Source organism: Mustela lutreola, chromosome 14 (genome assembly GCF_030435805.1).
Source record: "Mustela lutreola isolate mMusLut2 chromosome 14, mMusLut2.pri, whole genome shotgun sequence".
Classification (NCBI taxonomy): Eukaryota; Metazoa; Chordata; class Mammalia; order Carnivora; family Mustelidae; genus Mustela; species Mustela lutreola.
The window spans coordinates 75,625,322-75,641,011 of record NC_081303.1 but is presented as its reverse complement, the minus strand read 5'-3'; the positions used below and the strand labels follow the sequence as shown (position 1 = coordinate 75,641,011).

Sequence of the window (15,690 nt, the reverse complement as noted above, 5' to 3'; positions counted from 1 at the left end):
CGGCGGCCGGACCCCCCCCCCCCCACCAGCCCCCCAGCCCCTCTCCCCAGTGGACGCCTCCACCGGTCCTTGCCAACGGCATCTCCCACCGTCACCGCAAATCCCATTTGAACAACCCCCTCAACCCGAAGCAAACTCGCTCACCTTCCGCGAGCGGTCCCGAGGTCACCACCCTTCCTCCTCCCCACTCCAGCCACCGCACGTTCTCCTCCCCCTCCCATAACCGTTCGGGAACTAAAGGGTTAACTCCGCCCTGCCACTGGGCCCATTTTCTCCAAGAATCCGCTCAATCTGGAAGGTGGGGGCAGGGGCGGTCCTGGGTGGACTAGGTCACGGGGACCCCGGGCTCACCTACTTTAACGCCCTTCCAGAAACCCGCCGCCCTCCCGTCCACCCCCAGACACACACACTTCCGTCCACTCGCGCCTCTTCTTGCCAAGACCCCGCGCCCGCACAGCTCTCTTCCCCAAACGGAACCAGGTAGGGGGAGGGACGAGGTGGGGCGCAAAAGGGCCCCCGCGGGCCCCACGCGCGTCTCTGGTCCCGCTCGCGATCCCAGCGCCGAAGCCTCTCGTGTGGGCGCCGCTCTCGGAAGAGGAAGGCGCGGAGGGTCTCGGGGGAGAGCCCGCGGGCTGGGGGCGCGGGCCTGTCCGCGACTTCGGGGAGGGGACGAAGGGGTTAAAGCGCCGGTCGCCGAGTCTGGGAGGGGAAGCGGCGGGAGGAAGGGCTCGGAGCTCGGCTCGGGACCTCCCCCGTTCCCCCCGGACGGCCGGACGCCCCTGCTGGCACCCTCCCGGGCCAGGCGCTCCCGCGCGCACACAAACACTCCACTCCCCGCCCCTCCCTCGCGCCCTCTCGCATCCTTCTCCCCCCAACGCCGGCTCCTCCTGACACACGCGCCCGCGCGCGGTCGCCGCGCTCGTCCTCCGGGGCCCGGCGCTCGGCTGCCCGCGCCCACCTGCCCCGCCGCGCCCGCCACGTGCCCCTCGCGCAGCCGACACCGAGCCACGCAGCGGGAGGGGGCGGCGTGCCCAGCCCGATGCCCGCAAGGGGCCGCTGAACCGCAGGGCCCCGAAGAGGCCAGAGGGGCAGCGCCCGCCCGCCGAGCCGCGGGCTGAAGCCATGCTGCGCCCCGGCCGCCCCGCCGGAGCCCTCCTGCTCCTGCTCCCGCTGCCGCTGCTGCCGTTGCTCCCGGGCGGCCACGCGGGCAACCTGACGGTGGCCGTGGTGCTGCCGCTGGCCAACACCTCGTACCCGTGGTCGTGGGCGCGCGTGGGACCGGCCGTGGAGCTGGCCCTGGCCGGGGTGCGAGCGCGGCCTGACCTGCTGCCCGGCTGGACGGTGCGCACCGTGCTGGGCAGCAGCGAGGACTCGAGGGGCGTCTGCTCCGACACCGCCGCGCCCCTGGCCGCGGTGGACCTCAAGTGGGAGCACAGCCCCGCGGTGTTCCTGGGCCCCGGGTGCGTGTACGCGGCCGCCCCGGTGGGGCGCTTCACGGCGCACTGGCGGGTGCCGCTGCTGACCGCCGGCGCCCCCGCGCTGGGCTTCGGGGCCAAGGACGAGTACGCGCTGACCACGCGCGCCGGGCCCAGCCACGCCAAGCTGGGCGACTTGGTGGCGGCGCTGCACCGACGGCTGGGCTGGGAGCGCCGGGCGCTGGTGCTCTACGCCTACCGGCCGGGCGACGACCAGCCCTGCTTCTTCGTGGTGGAAGGGCTGTACATGCGCGTGCGCGACCGCCTCAACATCACCGTGGACCACCTGGAGTTCGCCGAGGGCGACCTGGACCACTATGCCCTGCTGCTGCGGACCGTGAGGCGCAAAGGCCGAGGTGAGGGGGGCGGCGCGGGCGGGTCTTCCCCCACCGCCCCGCAGCCTCGGCCGGAGGCTCCGTTCCTCTCTCTTCCTCCGCGCGCTCTCGCCGCGGTCCTGCGCTCCCACGCGCCCCGCCCGCGTGCCACCGCTCCCTCCAGCCGAAAGCGCTCGCGGCCGCCTGACACTTCGTAGGTCCCGCTTCACGCCCAGCCCTCCTTTCCTCCTCCATTTTCGGTCGCCTCCCAGCAGCCTTTCCCCTCCATGTTCTCCTCCACACTGCCTCTCCCCTGCCAGCCCCCTGCCAGCGGGCCCGCCTCCTCCTCTCCCTCCCGGGTTCACCCCACCTTCCTCACCTTTGGCTCGGCTTTGCCGGCTCGCCCTGTCTCGGCTCCTTCCCTCCCGCCCACCCACCGACCCCTCCCAGCCCTCTCCACCTTCCTTCAGCCTCGGCCGAGACCAGCGTGGAGTCCGTGCACTTCCTTCCCCGAGTTCCTCCTTCCCACTCCGCCGGGATCCAGCTTCTCTCTCTTTCTGACCACCCCCTTCCTCCCCAGTTATCTACATATGCAGCTCCCCAGATGCCTTCAGAACGCTGATGCTTTTGGCCATGGAAGCTGGTCTAAGTGGGGAGGACTACGTGTTCTTCCACCTGGACCTCTTTGGACAAAGCCTGCAAGGTGCACACGGCCTTGCTCCCCACAGGCCCTGGGAGAGGGGGGATGGGCAGGATATCCCTGCCCACCGGGCCTTTCAGGTGAGTGTCTAGGCTGTAAGCCCAGGCGGTGGAAATTGGAGCTGGTGGCACCCAGTTTCTGGCCATTGGGTTCCCCAGGATCTGAAGGGATTCCAGAAAAGAGGCTCTTGATTGCTCAGGGAGGCAGGAGAGGAAGGGCAGGAGGGGGGTGAGGGGTGGCTGGAGGGCTGGGAGATTTCAGAGCCAGGAGGCTAAAAAGATGAGGAATGGGCCTGGGGTGGGAGAGTGTTCCGATGGCACAGACTAGCAGAACTCAAGAAGTCATTCCCCGGGGTCCCCTGCTCACACACGACATGGAGCCCACCCACTTTGACCTTGAGCGAAGCAGAGCCGCACTGGGGGAGGTGGGCCCCAGGGTACTGGGAGGACTGGATCGGCTCCCAGCTCCCCCCGCTCCACTGACCCCTTCCTCAGGCTGCCAAGATCATCACGTACAAAGAGCCCGGTAATCCCGAGTACTTGGAATTCCTGCAGCAGCTAAAACACTTGGCCCGTGAGCAGTTCAACTTCACAGTGGAGGATGGCCTGGTAGGAAGGATCCTGGGACCTTCCAGCATGGACATCCAGCCCGCACCCCCACCCTGGCCCTCTGCCAGGAGCCTGCCTGTCCTCTTAGCCATCTCTGCATACCCAGGCCTCCCATGCTTCCCCTTCCCCCAGTTCCCACTCCTCGGGATGACCAAGAAGGGACACTGACAAGTTGTTCAGCCTCTGAAACTCAGATCCTCGCAGTAAAATGAGGATGACACGTCCTGCCCTACCTGCCAAGCAGGATTCGGATGCAGAGGGATTGGTAGAGGCATCTTTTAGTAGAAAAATCTCTGTCCTGTGGAGGTGTTTTCTCCTGCCCTCCTCCGAGCTCCCAGGACCCTCCATCTCCTCCTCCTCCTCCACGATGCCCCACTCAGCACCCACTCAGCACCCCGTGTACATCCCACCCCAGCCAAGCTCTGCTCACCGCCGCAGGTGAACACCATCGCAGCAGCCTTCCACGACGGGCTCCTGCTCTATGTCCAGGCAGTGACAGAGACGCTGGCGCACGGGGGAACTGTCATGGATGGGGAGGCCGTCACCCAGCGGATGTGGAACCGGAGCTTCCGAGGTCAGGGGCTGGAGGTGACAGAGATAGGCTACCTTTGGGCACCCCATGCAGGAGGCCATGAGATGCCGGGGTGGGGGGGGGTGTTACTCACCATGTCTGTCCTTATATAAGGAAGCTCCACAGCTTCCCTTGGGCCTCCTTCCCCACTTCCCTAGCTCCCTCTAGAAGGCCTCCTAAGTGGGGTGCTTGGGTGGTTCAGTCTGGGTTATCAGGCCCTGAGGATCCAGCCAGGGCTCGCTGCTCAGTGGGGAGTCTGCTCTCCCTCTTCCGTGGCCCCTCCCCCTCCGCTCATGCTGTGTCTTGCTTTCTTTTTTTTTTTTAAAGATTTTATTTATTTATTTGACAGAGAGAGATCACAAGTAGGCAGAGAGGCAGGCAGAGAGAGAGGAAGGGAAACAGGCCCCCTGCTGAGCAGAGAGCCCTATGCGGGGCTCGATCCCAGGACCCTGAGATCATGACCTGAGCCGGAGGCAGCGGCTTAACCAACTGAGCCACCCAGGCGCCCTGTGTCTTGCTTTCTCTCTCCAGAAATACATAAAATCTTTAAAAAAATGTCCTCCTATGTACGCAACTTCAATCATTCCTACTGCTGATACATATGTCCCTTTTGTCATTACACATGTTGTGAACACTTTGTTACTATTTCATGTGTTTGGAGAGCAAGGCAAAGAGGACCGAGGGATAGAGACCCAGGGGAGAGTGCTGAGCTGGCACTCTCTCCAAACAGCCCTCTCCCCCCATGCCCCAGGTGTGGCAGGATACCTGCACATGGACAGCAATGGAGATCGGGAGACCGACTTCTCCCTCTGGGATATGCATCCTGAGACAGGCACTTTCAGGGTAAGGTTGTGCCCCCAGAAGACGGTGCCAGCTGGCACTGACCTCTTGTCCTCTGGCCTTCCCCCACAGCTGTGCCAGGGCATTTCTGCTCAGTCATCACTTTTGGAGATCCCTGGATGAGAGACCCAGCTCCAGTCCAGGGGAGCAGCCAGAATGACAGGGACCCATAGGCATTGCCCTTGGGGAACCCCATGTGTGAGGAGGGTGCACGGCCCTACCCTCAGGAAGTCCATGTCTCCTCAGACAGGCAGGACCCTCTCCCCCAGAGACAGGCTGATCTGGGGCTTATATAGCTCTCTACATTCAGTGGGGACAGGAAGGAATTGGCGCCACAAGCCCTGAGGAGCAGAGCATCCAGGAAAACTTCCTGGAGAAGGGATACTTGTGTTAGGCCTGGGAGTGTGGACTGAGAACATTGCCTTTTCCTGTTGCCTATGTGCTTCAGCCCAAGGTTATAAACGCCCTGAATGTCAAGTTGGGGTTCTGCATGGAGTTTTCTTTAGAAAGCCCACTTGGGGTGAGTGGGAGGCAGCCCTGCTCCCCGGGACAGGAGGCGGCACCCCAGGCCTCGCCCGCCTCCACTGCTGCCCTCCCGCAGGTTGTTCTGAACTACAATGGGACTTCCCAGGAGCTGGTGGCTGTGCCAGGGCGCAAACTGAACTGGGCCCTGGGGCACCCTCCTCCCGACACCCCCGAATGCGGCTTTGACAATGAGGACCCAGCTTGCAACCAAGGTGATTGCCTCATGCCTTCCAGGCCTTGGTTCTGGAGACAGACTGTCTCTTCCCCTGCTTCAGGAGTCAGACAGGTGCCCCTGTCCCGCACTGAGGGTTTTTGAAGACACTCCTCCTGCCTTTTGCCTCCCTGCATCCATCTTCCTGGTTCAGTGATTAACTATTCGAAGTTTCTCCCTCCTGCTCTCTAACCCAAATCTCTCTTGCTGGAACCTGGACGCTTGTGCAGATCACTTCTCCACCCTGGAAGTGCTGGCTTTGGTGGGCAGCCTCTCCCTGCTCAGCATTCTGACTGTCTCCTTCTTCATATACAGGTGAGTCTTGGGATGAGGGTGGGGAGTGAGACTAGTGGAGAAAGCAGCAGGGACCTGGAGGGAAGGGGGCAGAGGAGCAGGACAGTGAGGGAAGGTCACAGGAGATGAGGAAGGAGGAGGCTAGAAAGCCGGAGGACACAGGGAGGAGAGAAGGGCCTGGAAGGGACGGGGACACCGGGGAAGAGCAGAGCGGTTGGGCATCACAGGCCTGTGGGTTCTGGCCTGGGGGCTGGTGTCTCCTTCCGTCAGATGTGCAGACCTGATGGGGAATGGTGGCCCTGAGGCAGTGGGCCCAGTCTGTTGAGCAGGGGTGCTGAACCCGGAGCAGGGGCGGGAAGTGAGGGAGCCCCACTCCCCCCTTCCAGTGGGAGCCAAACGGGAATGCAGACATTAACGCAGGGAGGGAAGATCAGTGCTGGCTGAGCCAAGACGATGGGCCAGGCACTGCCACACGCTGTTTTCTTTTCATTCTTATAACAATGCTTTGAAATAAATGTCGAGGTCACCAGTGCCCAAATCAGGACACTTGGACATAAGGACATGAGGCTCAGAGACATGAAGTGACTGCCCAAGGTCCCTGTGGGGCAGGCAGGACTTTCCCCACACCCCCTGACTCTCAGCTGATAGAGGAAGGGGCTCCCCTGTCCCCCACCCCTGTCGGCACCTGCGGTGGTCCCAGGGCTCAGAGGAGGGGCCGCTCAGCTGCCCAGCCCAGGGCCAGGGGATCGGACATGGGTTCAGAGAGAGGTCTGCTGCCCCAGGAAGATGCAGCTGGAGAAGGAACTGGCCTCCGAGCTGTGGCGGGTGCGCTGGGAGGACGTGCAGCCCGGCGGTCTGGACAGGAATCTCCGGAGTGCGGGTAGTCGGCTGACCCTGAGTGGGGTAAGAGCAGGGGTGAGGGGAAGGTGTGGGAGGGTGGGGTGTGGGGCTCGGTGACAGGGCCTGGGGGCTGGGGCCCACAGCAAGGTTCTAGTCTCAGCTCAGCCTTCACGTGCTGTGTGTCCTGGGGTGAGTCTCCCTGCCCCTGTGAGAGGACCTCAGATCACAATTATGCCCACAGAGCCTTCCTTCACAGGAGGCTTTCAAGATTCAGAAATAGTGTTTGGGAAAATACATATTAAAAAGAAATAAAAAGGGGCGCCTGGGTGGCTGAGTCTTTAAGCATCTGCCTTCAGTTCAGGTCATGATCCCAGGATCCTGGGCTTGAGCCCCACATGGGCTCCGATTGGTGGAAAGCCTGCTTCTCCCTCTCCTTCTGTCCCTACTTGCGCACTCTCTCTCTCTCTGTCAAATAAAGAAAGAAAACCTTTAAAAAATATAAATAAATAACTAGATAAATAAATAAAATCCTTAAAAAAAAAAAAAAAAGGAAGAACCAGAGAAGGATTTTATGATGTGGAGAGAGAAGCAGGCTGACACCAGGCTAAGGCGGGGCAGAGCTCTGGCCACCGGGTCGGAGAACGGCACCTGCGGTGAGGCTCGAAGCAGGACCACCCCTCCTGCTCTCCATCCCTCCAGAGAGGTTCCAATTACGGCTCCTTGCTGACCACAGAGGGCCAGTTCCAAGTGTTTGCCAGGACAGCATATTACAAGGTGGGCCAGGGGAAAGACTGCCATCCTTGGGGCAGGGCACAGGGCGGTCCCCACCACAGGGCCATCTTGGTGACATCCTCCATTCCTTGCCCAGGGCAACCTCGTGGCTGTGAAACGTGTGAATCGTAAGCGCATTGAGCTGACACGAAAAGTCCTGTTTGAACTGAAGCATGTAATGTGGGGGAGTGAGGCGGCAGCCACGGGAGGGTCATGGGAGGGCGACAGGGTATGCCAGGAAAGGAATGGACCCTTACGTATGGTGCGCGGGGGAGAGGGTCCTAAATGAGGGAAGAGACTAGTGGAGGAACCATGGAGGGGGTCCCTGAGGAGCTGTACTGGATGCCCCTGGGGGGTGGAGGGTTAGGAGGCAGAGTGAGCAGGGAGCACATTCTGGGGGAGGCGGGAGTGTTCTTCAGAGCACGGGTGGGAATCACCAGGCTCCTAGACTTTGTCTGCAGAGTGAATAGGGCCTTAAGAAGACTGAGAGGGTCCCTGAAGGGGCGGGGGGCACCTGGTGAGGAGCGAGGTCTCTGCCGGGTTCCTGATACTGGCTATCACATCCAGATGCGGGATGTACAGAATGAACACCTGACCAGGTTTGTGGGCGCCTGCACTGACCCCCCCAACATCTGCATCCTCACAGAGTACTGTCCCCGTGGGAGTTTGCAGGTGAGGGACAAGGACTGTCAGCAGATCTGGGTTTAGCCCTGCTTCTGTCCCCCACTGGCCATGACCCCAGGCAAGCTTCTCTGGCTTTCTGACCTTTATTTGTCTAATCTGTAAAATGCTGGGGGTAGGGTTGTGGGGGGTGCAGACGCACTGGAGTAAATCCAAGGCTTTTGTCCTGCTGTGCGGGTTTGTGTCAGTTGGCCTCCGAACCGGCCCTGGAGTCCCCAGGGTACATGCCTGACTCTCACTGCCCAGCAGGACATTCTGGAAAACGAGAGCATCACCTTAGACTGGATGTTCCGGTATTCTCTCACCAGGGACATCGTCAAGGTGGGACGTGTGGGGGAGGGGCCAAGCATGCTTTTCCTCAGCCTCAATTGTAGGTCCCACTGATACCAAGGCCTCTGCCTCCCCAAATTCCCCAGGGTATGCTGTTCCTACACAGTGGGGCCATTTGCTCCCACGGCAACCTCAAGTCATCCAACTGCGTGGTAGACGGGCGCTTCGTGCTCAAGATCACTGATTTTGGGCTGGAAAGCTTCAGGGACCCAGAACCAGAGCAAGGCCACACCCTCTATGCCAGTGAGCCCTAACCCTAACCCTAAGACCCCCCCCCAACTTTCCAATCCCAGCCCAGCAGGAGGCCTGATGTCTGGCTTCTCTAGGACTCAGCAGGCCTTTCCTGATTCCGAGTTCAGTTCATCCTCCAGTGCAAAGGGGAGCCTGACAGTGGTCCCGAGGCTTCCCTGTGCCACTTGGTGTGATGACTCCAGGTCACTCCGGCTGCATCTTCTAGGACCTTGCTTCCCCCATCCCTTAGTTTTAAGGCCCTTCGCCCCATGACTCCTGACCTCTGACCTGCAGAAAAGTTGTGGACAGCCCCTGAGCTCCTGCGAATGGCCTCACCCCCTGCCCGTGGCTCCCAGGCAGGGGACGTGTACAGCTTCGGGATCATCCTTCAGGAGATTGCCCTAAGAAGCGGTGTCTTCCACGTGGAAGGTTTGGACCTCAGCCCCAAAGGTGAGAGACCCCTGCTGTCCCCTAGCCCTACCCCAATTGCACCAGCCTTTGTGCCAGGGACTCCGAGTCATGCCCTCCCTGCCCGGGCCTGCTCCCGCCCTGCCCTCCGCACGGGCTCTCCCTGGCCCTTGGCAGGACCCTCACCTCAGCCCCACTTTTCCCCACTGCGCAGAGATCGTGGAGCGCGTGACCCGGGGGGAGCAACCCCCCTTCCGGCCCTCCCTGGCCTTGCAGAGCGGCCTGGAGGAGCTGGGCCAGCTGATGCAGCGGTGCTGGGCAGAGGAGCCGCAGGAGCGGCCGACCTTCCAGCAGGTTCGCCTGATGCTGCGCAAGTTCAACAGGTGGTTGGCGCCTTCCCCTGCCCCCCCACAGCCCCCCCCAGGGCTGCCCTGCCCGGCTGCTCCCATCAGCTGTCCCATCATCCCCAACCTCTCGTGCCCCTCCCCCCACCAACATTGCCCCCCCACCAGCCCCTCCTCTGCAGCAGAGCAGAGCCAACAGGCTTCTGGCCTCCCACCCCTCCACAGGGGCCCCCACCCGAGCCCTTGGCCCTCCCTGCGGCAGTGTGCCCCAGCAGCCCCTCCCCATGCCCCTCTGCGGGCCTGTGGGCCACCTTCCATCCTCCCTCCGGCCGACCCTCTCCACCTCCTCTGCCTCCTAACCTGCTTGTCTTCACCCAAGATGAACAAAGGAGCCAAGGTCTCTCCAGGCCAGACTCGGGGGTCTCAGAGATGGGAACCTTCCTCCCGCCCTCTCCCCCAGCACACCCATCCCGCCAGGCTCCCCAACCCCAACCCTCTCCTGGGACCCCACCGCATTTGGGGGGTGGGCTGACATGAATCCTGAGAAGGGTGAGTGCCAGGGTGGGTGCGGCAGGGCTGGGGGGTGCTCGACGGGGTGCTCCTCTCACTGCATCCCTGTCCCCCGACCCCGGCATCAGAGAGAACAGCAGCAACATCCTGGACAACCTGCTGTCCCGCATGGAGCAGTATGCCAACAACCTGGAGGGGCTCGTGGAGGAGCGGACCCAGGCCTACCTGGAGGAGAAGCGCAGAGCTGAGGCTCTGCTCTACCAGATTCTGCCGCAGTGAGGGCCTCGCCCGTGCCCCGCCCCCCGCTCCCCCTCGTGCTCTGATCCCCCCTTCATGCTCTGATCCCCTCCCCATCCCTGACCCTGCAGCTCCGTGGCTGAGCAGCTGAAGCGTGGGGAGACGGTCCAGGCAGAAGCCTTCGACAGTGTTACTATCTACTTCAGTGACATCGTGGGCTTCACGGCCCTGTCCGCGGAGAGCACGCCCATGCAGGTGAGGCCGGGCGGAAACCAGGCCCGTGTGCTTGGCCTTGCAGCTGCGCCCCGTCGGACCTGCCTGCTGGCTCCACTGTTCCCACTCGATCCCAGCTGGGGGTCCTTCCTCCCTATCCCTTCCAGGTGGTCACCCTGCTCAATGACCTGTACACTTGCTTCGATGCCGTCATAGATAACTTTGATGTGTACAAGGTGAGGTGGTAATGGACGGGGTCAGAGCATGGGGAAGGGCAGGACGCCAGAGAACGTCCAGAGAGGGGCCCATGAAACCCGGGCAGACACTGTCACCCAGAGCCCCAGGACCAGGCAGAGCAAGGACGCAGGGGACGGGGGCGCGGAAACACAGACGGGGCTCACAGTGTGCGGGCGGCACCAGGCACGGCCCAGCCCGGCGCTCAGGGCGTGCATCCTGGGCGGCCCCGCAGGTAGAGACCATTGGCGACGCGTACATGGTGGTCTCCGGGCTCCCCGTGCGCAACGGGCTGCTGCACGCCCGGGAGGTGGCCCGCATGGCGCTGGCGCTGCTGGACGCCGTGCGCTCCTTCCGCATCCGCCATCGGCCGCAGGAGGAGCTGCGCTTGCGAATCGGCATCCACACGGGTGAGGGGGACTCCTCGAGGGCGGGACTGTCCCCAGGCCGGCCCCCCCCCCCGCACCGCCCCCATCACACACACACAGACACACACACACACACACACACACACCTGGTTCCCAGGGGCCTCGGTCCTGCCTCTCCCCTGCCCAGCAACCACCCTGCGTTCAGACCCGGCTGCCACCCTGCGCTCCCCGCAGGGCCTGTGTGCGCTGGTGTGGTCGGGCTGAAGATGCCCCGGTACTGCCTCTTCGGAGACACGGTCAACACCGCCTCCAGAATGGAGTCTAACGGGGAAGGTGAGGCAGCTGCCACAGGCAGCCGGAAAGGGCGGGTGGGCACCCCACCCAGGGCGCTGGGACCCGGCCTGGGCTTCGTGTGGGCCCATCACCTCCAGTGCTGTCAGAGTGCCAGCCCCCTCCTGCCAAGTGCTTCCAAGTTTTTCTGGGCTGTGTTCAGCAGTTCCCCAAGGGGAGCCTGTCCTTCGGTGCCTCTGAGCCCTCTCGAATGTGCTGGAGGGCTTCAGGCAGCCGCTGCTGAGGTGGGAATCTCCACTCCACAACCCACACAGCTGTGCCTCCAGCCTCCGGTTTCCTTCTCTGTAAGATGAGAATAAGAGACGTACCTTAGAAGAGTTAGGTGTGAAACCCAAATGACATGACCAGGTATAACTGTCACTGGACTTTTCTGAGCTTCAGCTGTTTATCTGCAAAGTGACACCTGTCTCAGGGCTGTGGAAGAGCCAGCACAGCCCCTCCTCTCAGTAGGCACCTAGTGCGGGCAAACCCTCCCTCTTCCCCAGTCCTGCTTCCGGCTGTCTCCTGCTATGCTCAACTCGAATCAACTCCGTTAGACCTGTACTGAGTGACTGCCAAGTGCTGGGCCTCGGGGTGCTACGATGACCCAGACCCACCAGAGGCGCCTCATGCAGACCCCATCCAAGCCTCAAGGCAGGAGAAGGGCTACTTGGGAGCCCCAAGGGCTCTGGCTCAGCAGACTCTCCCTGGGCACTGCCTGGAGCAGTCAGGAGGAGAAAGCCCCTCCCTGAGGTCAGTCTTCAAGGATCCTGTTCTCAGAAATGGTTCAAGGATTCAACAAGACCAGGAGCAGCGGGGCAAGTTCAAAGAAGTGTGGGGGATACCAGGTCAGGAGTAGGGGCCTAGATCTGACCTTGCAGGTGGGGTGTATCTCCTCCCTTAGGCCTCCGTTCCCTCAGCCCTAAAATGAGTATTGAGTTCAGTAAGTTACGGCAACCACTTACCAGAGTGCTTCCTGTGCGCCAGATTCTGTTTAAAGATTTCGTGAGCATTAAATTTAATGTTCCTAATAAGGTGTTAACAAGGTCTGACTCTAGATTTCAGCTCAGGTCCTGATCTCAGGGTTGTGGGATGGAGACCTGAGTCAGGCTCCCTGCTCCGCAGGACGTCTGCAGGAGAGTGTCTCTGCCCCTCCCTGTGCTCATGCGCACATTCTCTCTCTCTCTCTCTCTCAAATAAATCACTAAATCTTTAAAAAAAAAAGTGGTCGGGATGCCTGGGTGGCTCAGTTGGTTGGACGACTGCCTTCGGCTCAGGTCATGATCCCGGAGTCCCAGGATCGAATCCCACATCAGGCTCCCAGCTCCATGGGGAGTCTGCTTCTCCCTCTGACCTTCTCCTCGCTCATGCTCTCTCTCACTGTCTCTCTCTCTCAAATAAATAAATAAAATCTTTAAAAAAAAAAAATAAAATAAATAAATAAAAAATAAAAAAAAAAGTGGTCAGTGCAACTGAGGCACTGAATTTTTTAATTTTTAGTTTTAATTAATTAATTATTTTTTAAAAGATGTTATTTATTTGACAGAGAGATCACAAGTAGGCAGAGAGTCAGGCAGAGAGAGAGGGGAAAGCAGGCTCCCTATGGAGCAGAGAGCCCGATGCGGGGCTCGATCCCAGGACCCTAAGATCATGACTTGAGCAGAAGGCAGAGGCTTAACCCACTGAGCCACCCCAGGCGCCCCTTAATTATTTTTTTAAATTTTTTAAAAAGATTTTATTATTTATTTATTTATTTGACAGAGAGAAATCACAAGTAGATGGAGAGGCAGGCAGAGAGAGAGAGAGGGAAGCAGGCTCTCCGCTGAGCAGAGAGCCCGATGCGGGACTCGATCCCAAGACTCTGAGATCATGACCTGAGCCGAAGGCAGCGGCTCAACCCACTGAGCCACCCAGGCGCCCCATATTTTTTTAAATTTTTAAAAAGATTTATTTATTTGACAGAGATCACAAGTAGGCAGAGAAGCAGGCTCCCCGCTGAACAGAGAGCCCGATGTGGGGCTCGATCTCAGGACCCCGGGATCATGACCCGAGCTGAAGGCAGAGGCTTTAACTCACTGAGCCACCCAGGCACCCCTTAATTATTTTTTTAAAGATTTTATTTATTTGAGAGAGAGAGGGAGAGGGAGTCCAAGGGGCGGGGGAGAGGACCAGCCAGAGGAGAGGCAGAGGGAGAGGGAGAAGCAACCTCCCTACTGAGCAGGGAACCTGATGTGGGGACACCATCCCAGGTCCCTGACATCACGACCCGAGACAAAGGCAGCCACTTAACTGACTGAGCCACTCCAGCGACCCAGTTTTGTTTTGTTTTTATATTAAGCCCCATGCCCACCCAGTGTGGAGCCCCGTGCAGCGCACAATACAGATATCATGACTTGAGCTGAAATCAAGACTCAGACACTTAGCTGACTAAGCCATCCAAGCACCCCTGGTTTTAAATGATTTAAATATAAATGGCCACAGGTGACTAGTGGCTACTGTGTCGGACAATAGAGTCTAGAATTCTAAGGGAGAGGCCAGTATGGTCAGACTCCAAATGGAGGAGTGGGACTCTGAACTCAGAGGCTTTCTAGACTAAAAGGAAGGAAGGAGAGCATCCTTCTGGTCCTGCTCCTATTTCTCCATACCCCACCTTCCCTCCTTCTCCCTTATTCTTCCCAGCCCTGAAGATCCACTTGTCTTCTGAGACCAAGGCTGTGCTAGAAGAGTTTGGTGGTTTTGAGCTGGAGCTCCGAGGAGATGTAGAAATGAAGGTAGAGAAGAAAGCCCCTTGCCCTCGCCATCCCCTGGAGTCCCGGGGCGGTGCGGGGTGGGGGGGGGGGAGGTTATCCCCGCCCAGGCCCCTTCTTAAGCAGCCAACCCACTCCCATCCCTAAGACTCTCCTCTCATTTTGGTAAGTGGGTAAGGTGTGCTACTCCCCATCCCAACTGCCTCTTCTTTTTCCCTCCAGGGCAAAGGCAAAGTTCGGACCTACTGGCTCCTCGGGGAGCGGGGGAGTAGCACTCGAGGCTGACCTGCCTCCCCTCCTGGCCTTCCACGCCCTCCTTCCTGGTGCCAGAGGTAACAGAGAGGTGCCAGACCTCAGCCTCACCCACAGCAGCCCTGCCATTGCCAAAGGATCGGAGAAGTAGTTTGAACAACTCAGTTATGCTAACCCAGTGGAGACACCAGATACAACCTATGCAGGAAGACTGGTGTTGGGGAGAACTTGGGAGTTCATGGAACTGGACCAAAGCACACAGTCATGCCCAGTGGCACACACACAGACAAGTGTACCCACCCTCCATCCTGACTCAAGCCAGGCTAGGGTGTGGGCTCCTGAATCCTGTCTCCTGCACTCTGTCAAACTTGGTACAATGTGACTTCTTTGGGGAGGGAGAAGAGCCACCTTAGAGGCAACAGGAAAAGGCCATGAGGGGAATCCATGTCTAGGCCTACTCCACTTGGGCTACAAACATGCCTGTGTCCCCCTCCGCCCCCAAAACTGGATCCAGTACACAGGAGAGAGGGGAAGCTTGGAGGGGCTGTGGGCCTGTATGTCTTGTCTCTCTTGCGAGCAGAGGCCATTCACATCTGTATTCTAGTGAATGTCTCTGGAAGGAGAGTGGGTTCCCAGAAAACATAGCTGTGGTTTCCCCCCTTTACTCCAAATAAGACCACTTCTTAAGCTGGGAATACAGTATCTGCAAAGGGCCTCAGTCCCCCTTCAGCTACCTGACAGCCTGTGACTTCCCCCCTAGCAGCCCTCACACTCCTGGTCCAAGGACCTGTTTACACCCTTCAGAATTATTGAGAACCTCAAAGAGTTTTCGTTTATGTGGGTTAAATCTATTCATGTATACCATATTAGAAATTAAAACAAGTCCTTATTAACGCATTTAAATAACTATAATAAACCAATCACATGTTCATATTTTTTGTCAAGGACATGCTTAGTAAAAACTGGCTTTTTAATTTTTATTTTCTTCTGCTGCCAGTGTGTGTAATGAAGAATACAATGAGTCATTCGGTGTCTGCCTTGGTTTCTGCTAAGACACAGCAGTCTCCCCCACTGTCTTCCTACGGTCAGTGTACCTGTCAAGTCACAAAGTATTCGTAGGATTGTGCGGGGTCTTGACCTCATCGGACGACTGAAAGGGTCTCTAGGACTCCCAGGGTCCGCGGACCACAGCAGCTTGAGCACTGCTACACCCCCAGCGTTGGGGAGGCCTGTGAGCCAGGACGGATGGATGGACCCTCTCACCCCGGCTGAGGTTTGGACCCTCCACCTGCCCCTCCGCTCCCACGCCGGCCGGTGTAAGCCCGCGTGCGGGAGAGTTTGCCAGATGACTCCCAGCTCGCCCTGCTGCAGCCCCACCCAAGGCCTTCCCGAGCCGGCGGGCAGGAATGCGAACGAGTGCGGGGGAGAGGTGGCCGCAGCCTCACCTCCCCCACGGGGAAAGAAAGTGCCAGACATTTCTCCAGTGCTATCCATCAAGTGCAGACAGGCCCCTCCTCCGACCTCCCTGCGCCTCTTCCTGGAGCGCGCGCCCCGAGGGACCAGGACGGGGGTGGGGGGGCTGCCTTCAGGGCCGCGGGGGTCTGCGCGGAGGGCCAAGCCGTGCCCCCTCCCGCGCTGTGCAGTGCTCCCAGCCCG

The 15,690-nt window shown here is 59.8% G+C and overlaps 1 protein-coding gene across 2 annotated transcripts; it reads left to right on the top strand.

Annotated features, from left to right (window-relative positions):
- The first annotated feature begins 310 nt into the window (after positions 1-310).
- Positions 311-15,014, top strand: NPR1 (natriuretic peptide receptor 1). Of its 2 annotated transcripts, none has more exons than XM_059146612.1 (22): positions 311-1,831; positions 2,370-2,569; positions 2,984-3,097; positions 3,536-3,671; positions 4,420-4,511; positions 5,110-5,245; positions 5,475-5,559; positions 6,321-6,441; positions 7,078-7,152; positions 7,247-7,324; positions 7,717-7,821; positions 8,077-8,151; positions 8,247-8,403; positions 8,686-8,841; positions 9,014-9,182; positions 9,782-9,928; positions 10,022-10,145; positions 10,271-10,339; positions 10,573-10,747; positions 10,940-11,038; positions 13,715-13,806; positions 14,005-15,014. In XM_059146612.1, exons 1-22 carry the CDS (start codon positions 1,123-1,125, stop codon positions 14,065-14,067), a joined length of 3,177 nt encoding a protein of 1,058 aa, XP_059002595.1. In that variant the 5' UTR covers positions 311-1,122; the 3' UTR covers positions 14,068-15,014. The 2 variants fall into 2 exon arrangements, with proteins under 2 accessions (XP_059002595.1, XP_059002596.1); XM_059146613.1 differs by having other exon boundaries at positions 312-1,831; positions 8,080-8,151.
- Positions 15,015-15,690: the final 676 nt, after the last annotated feature.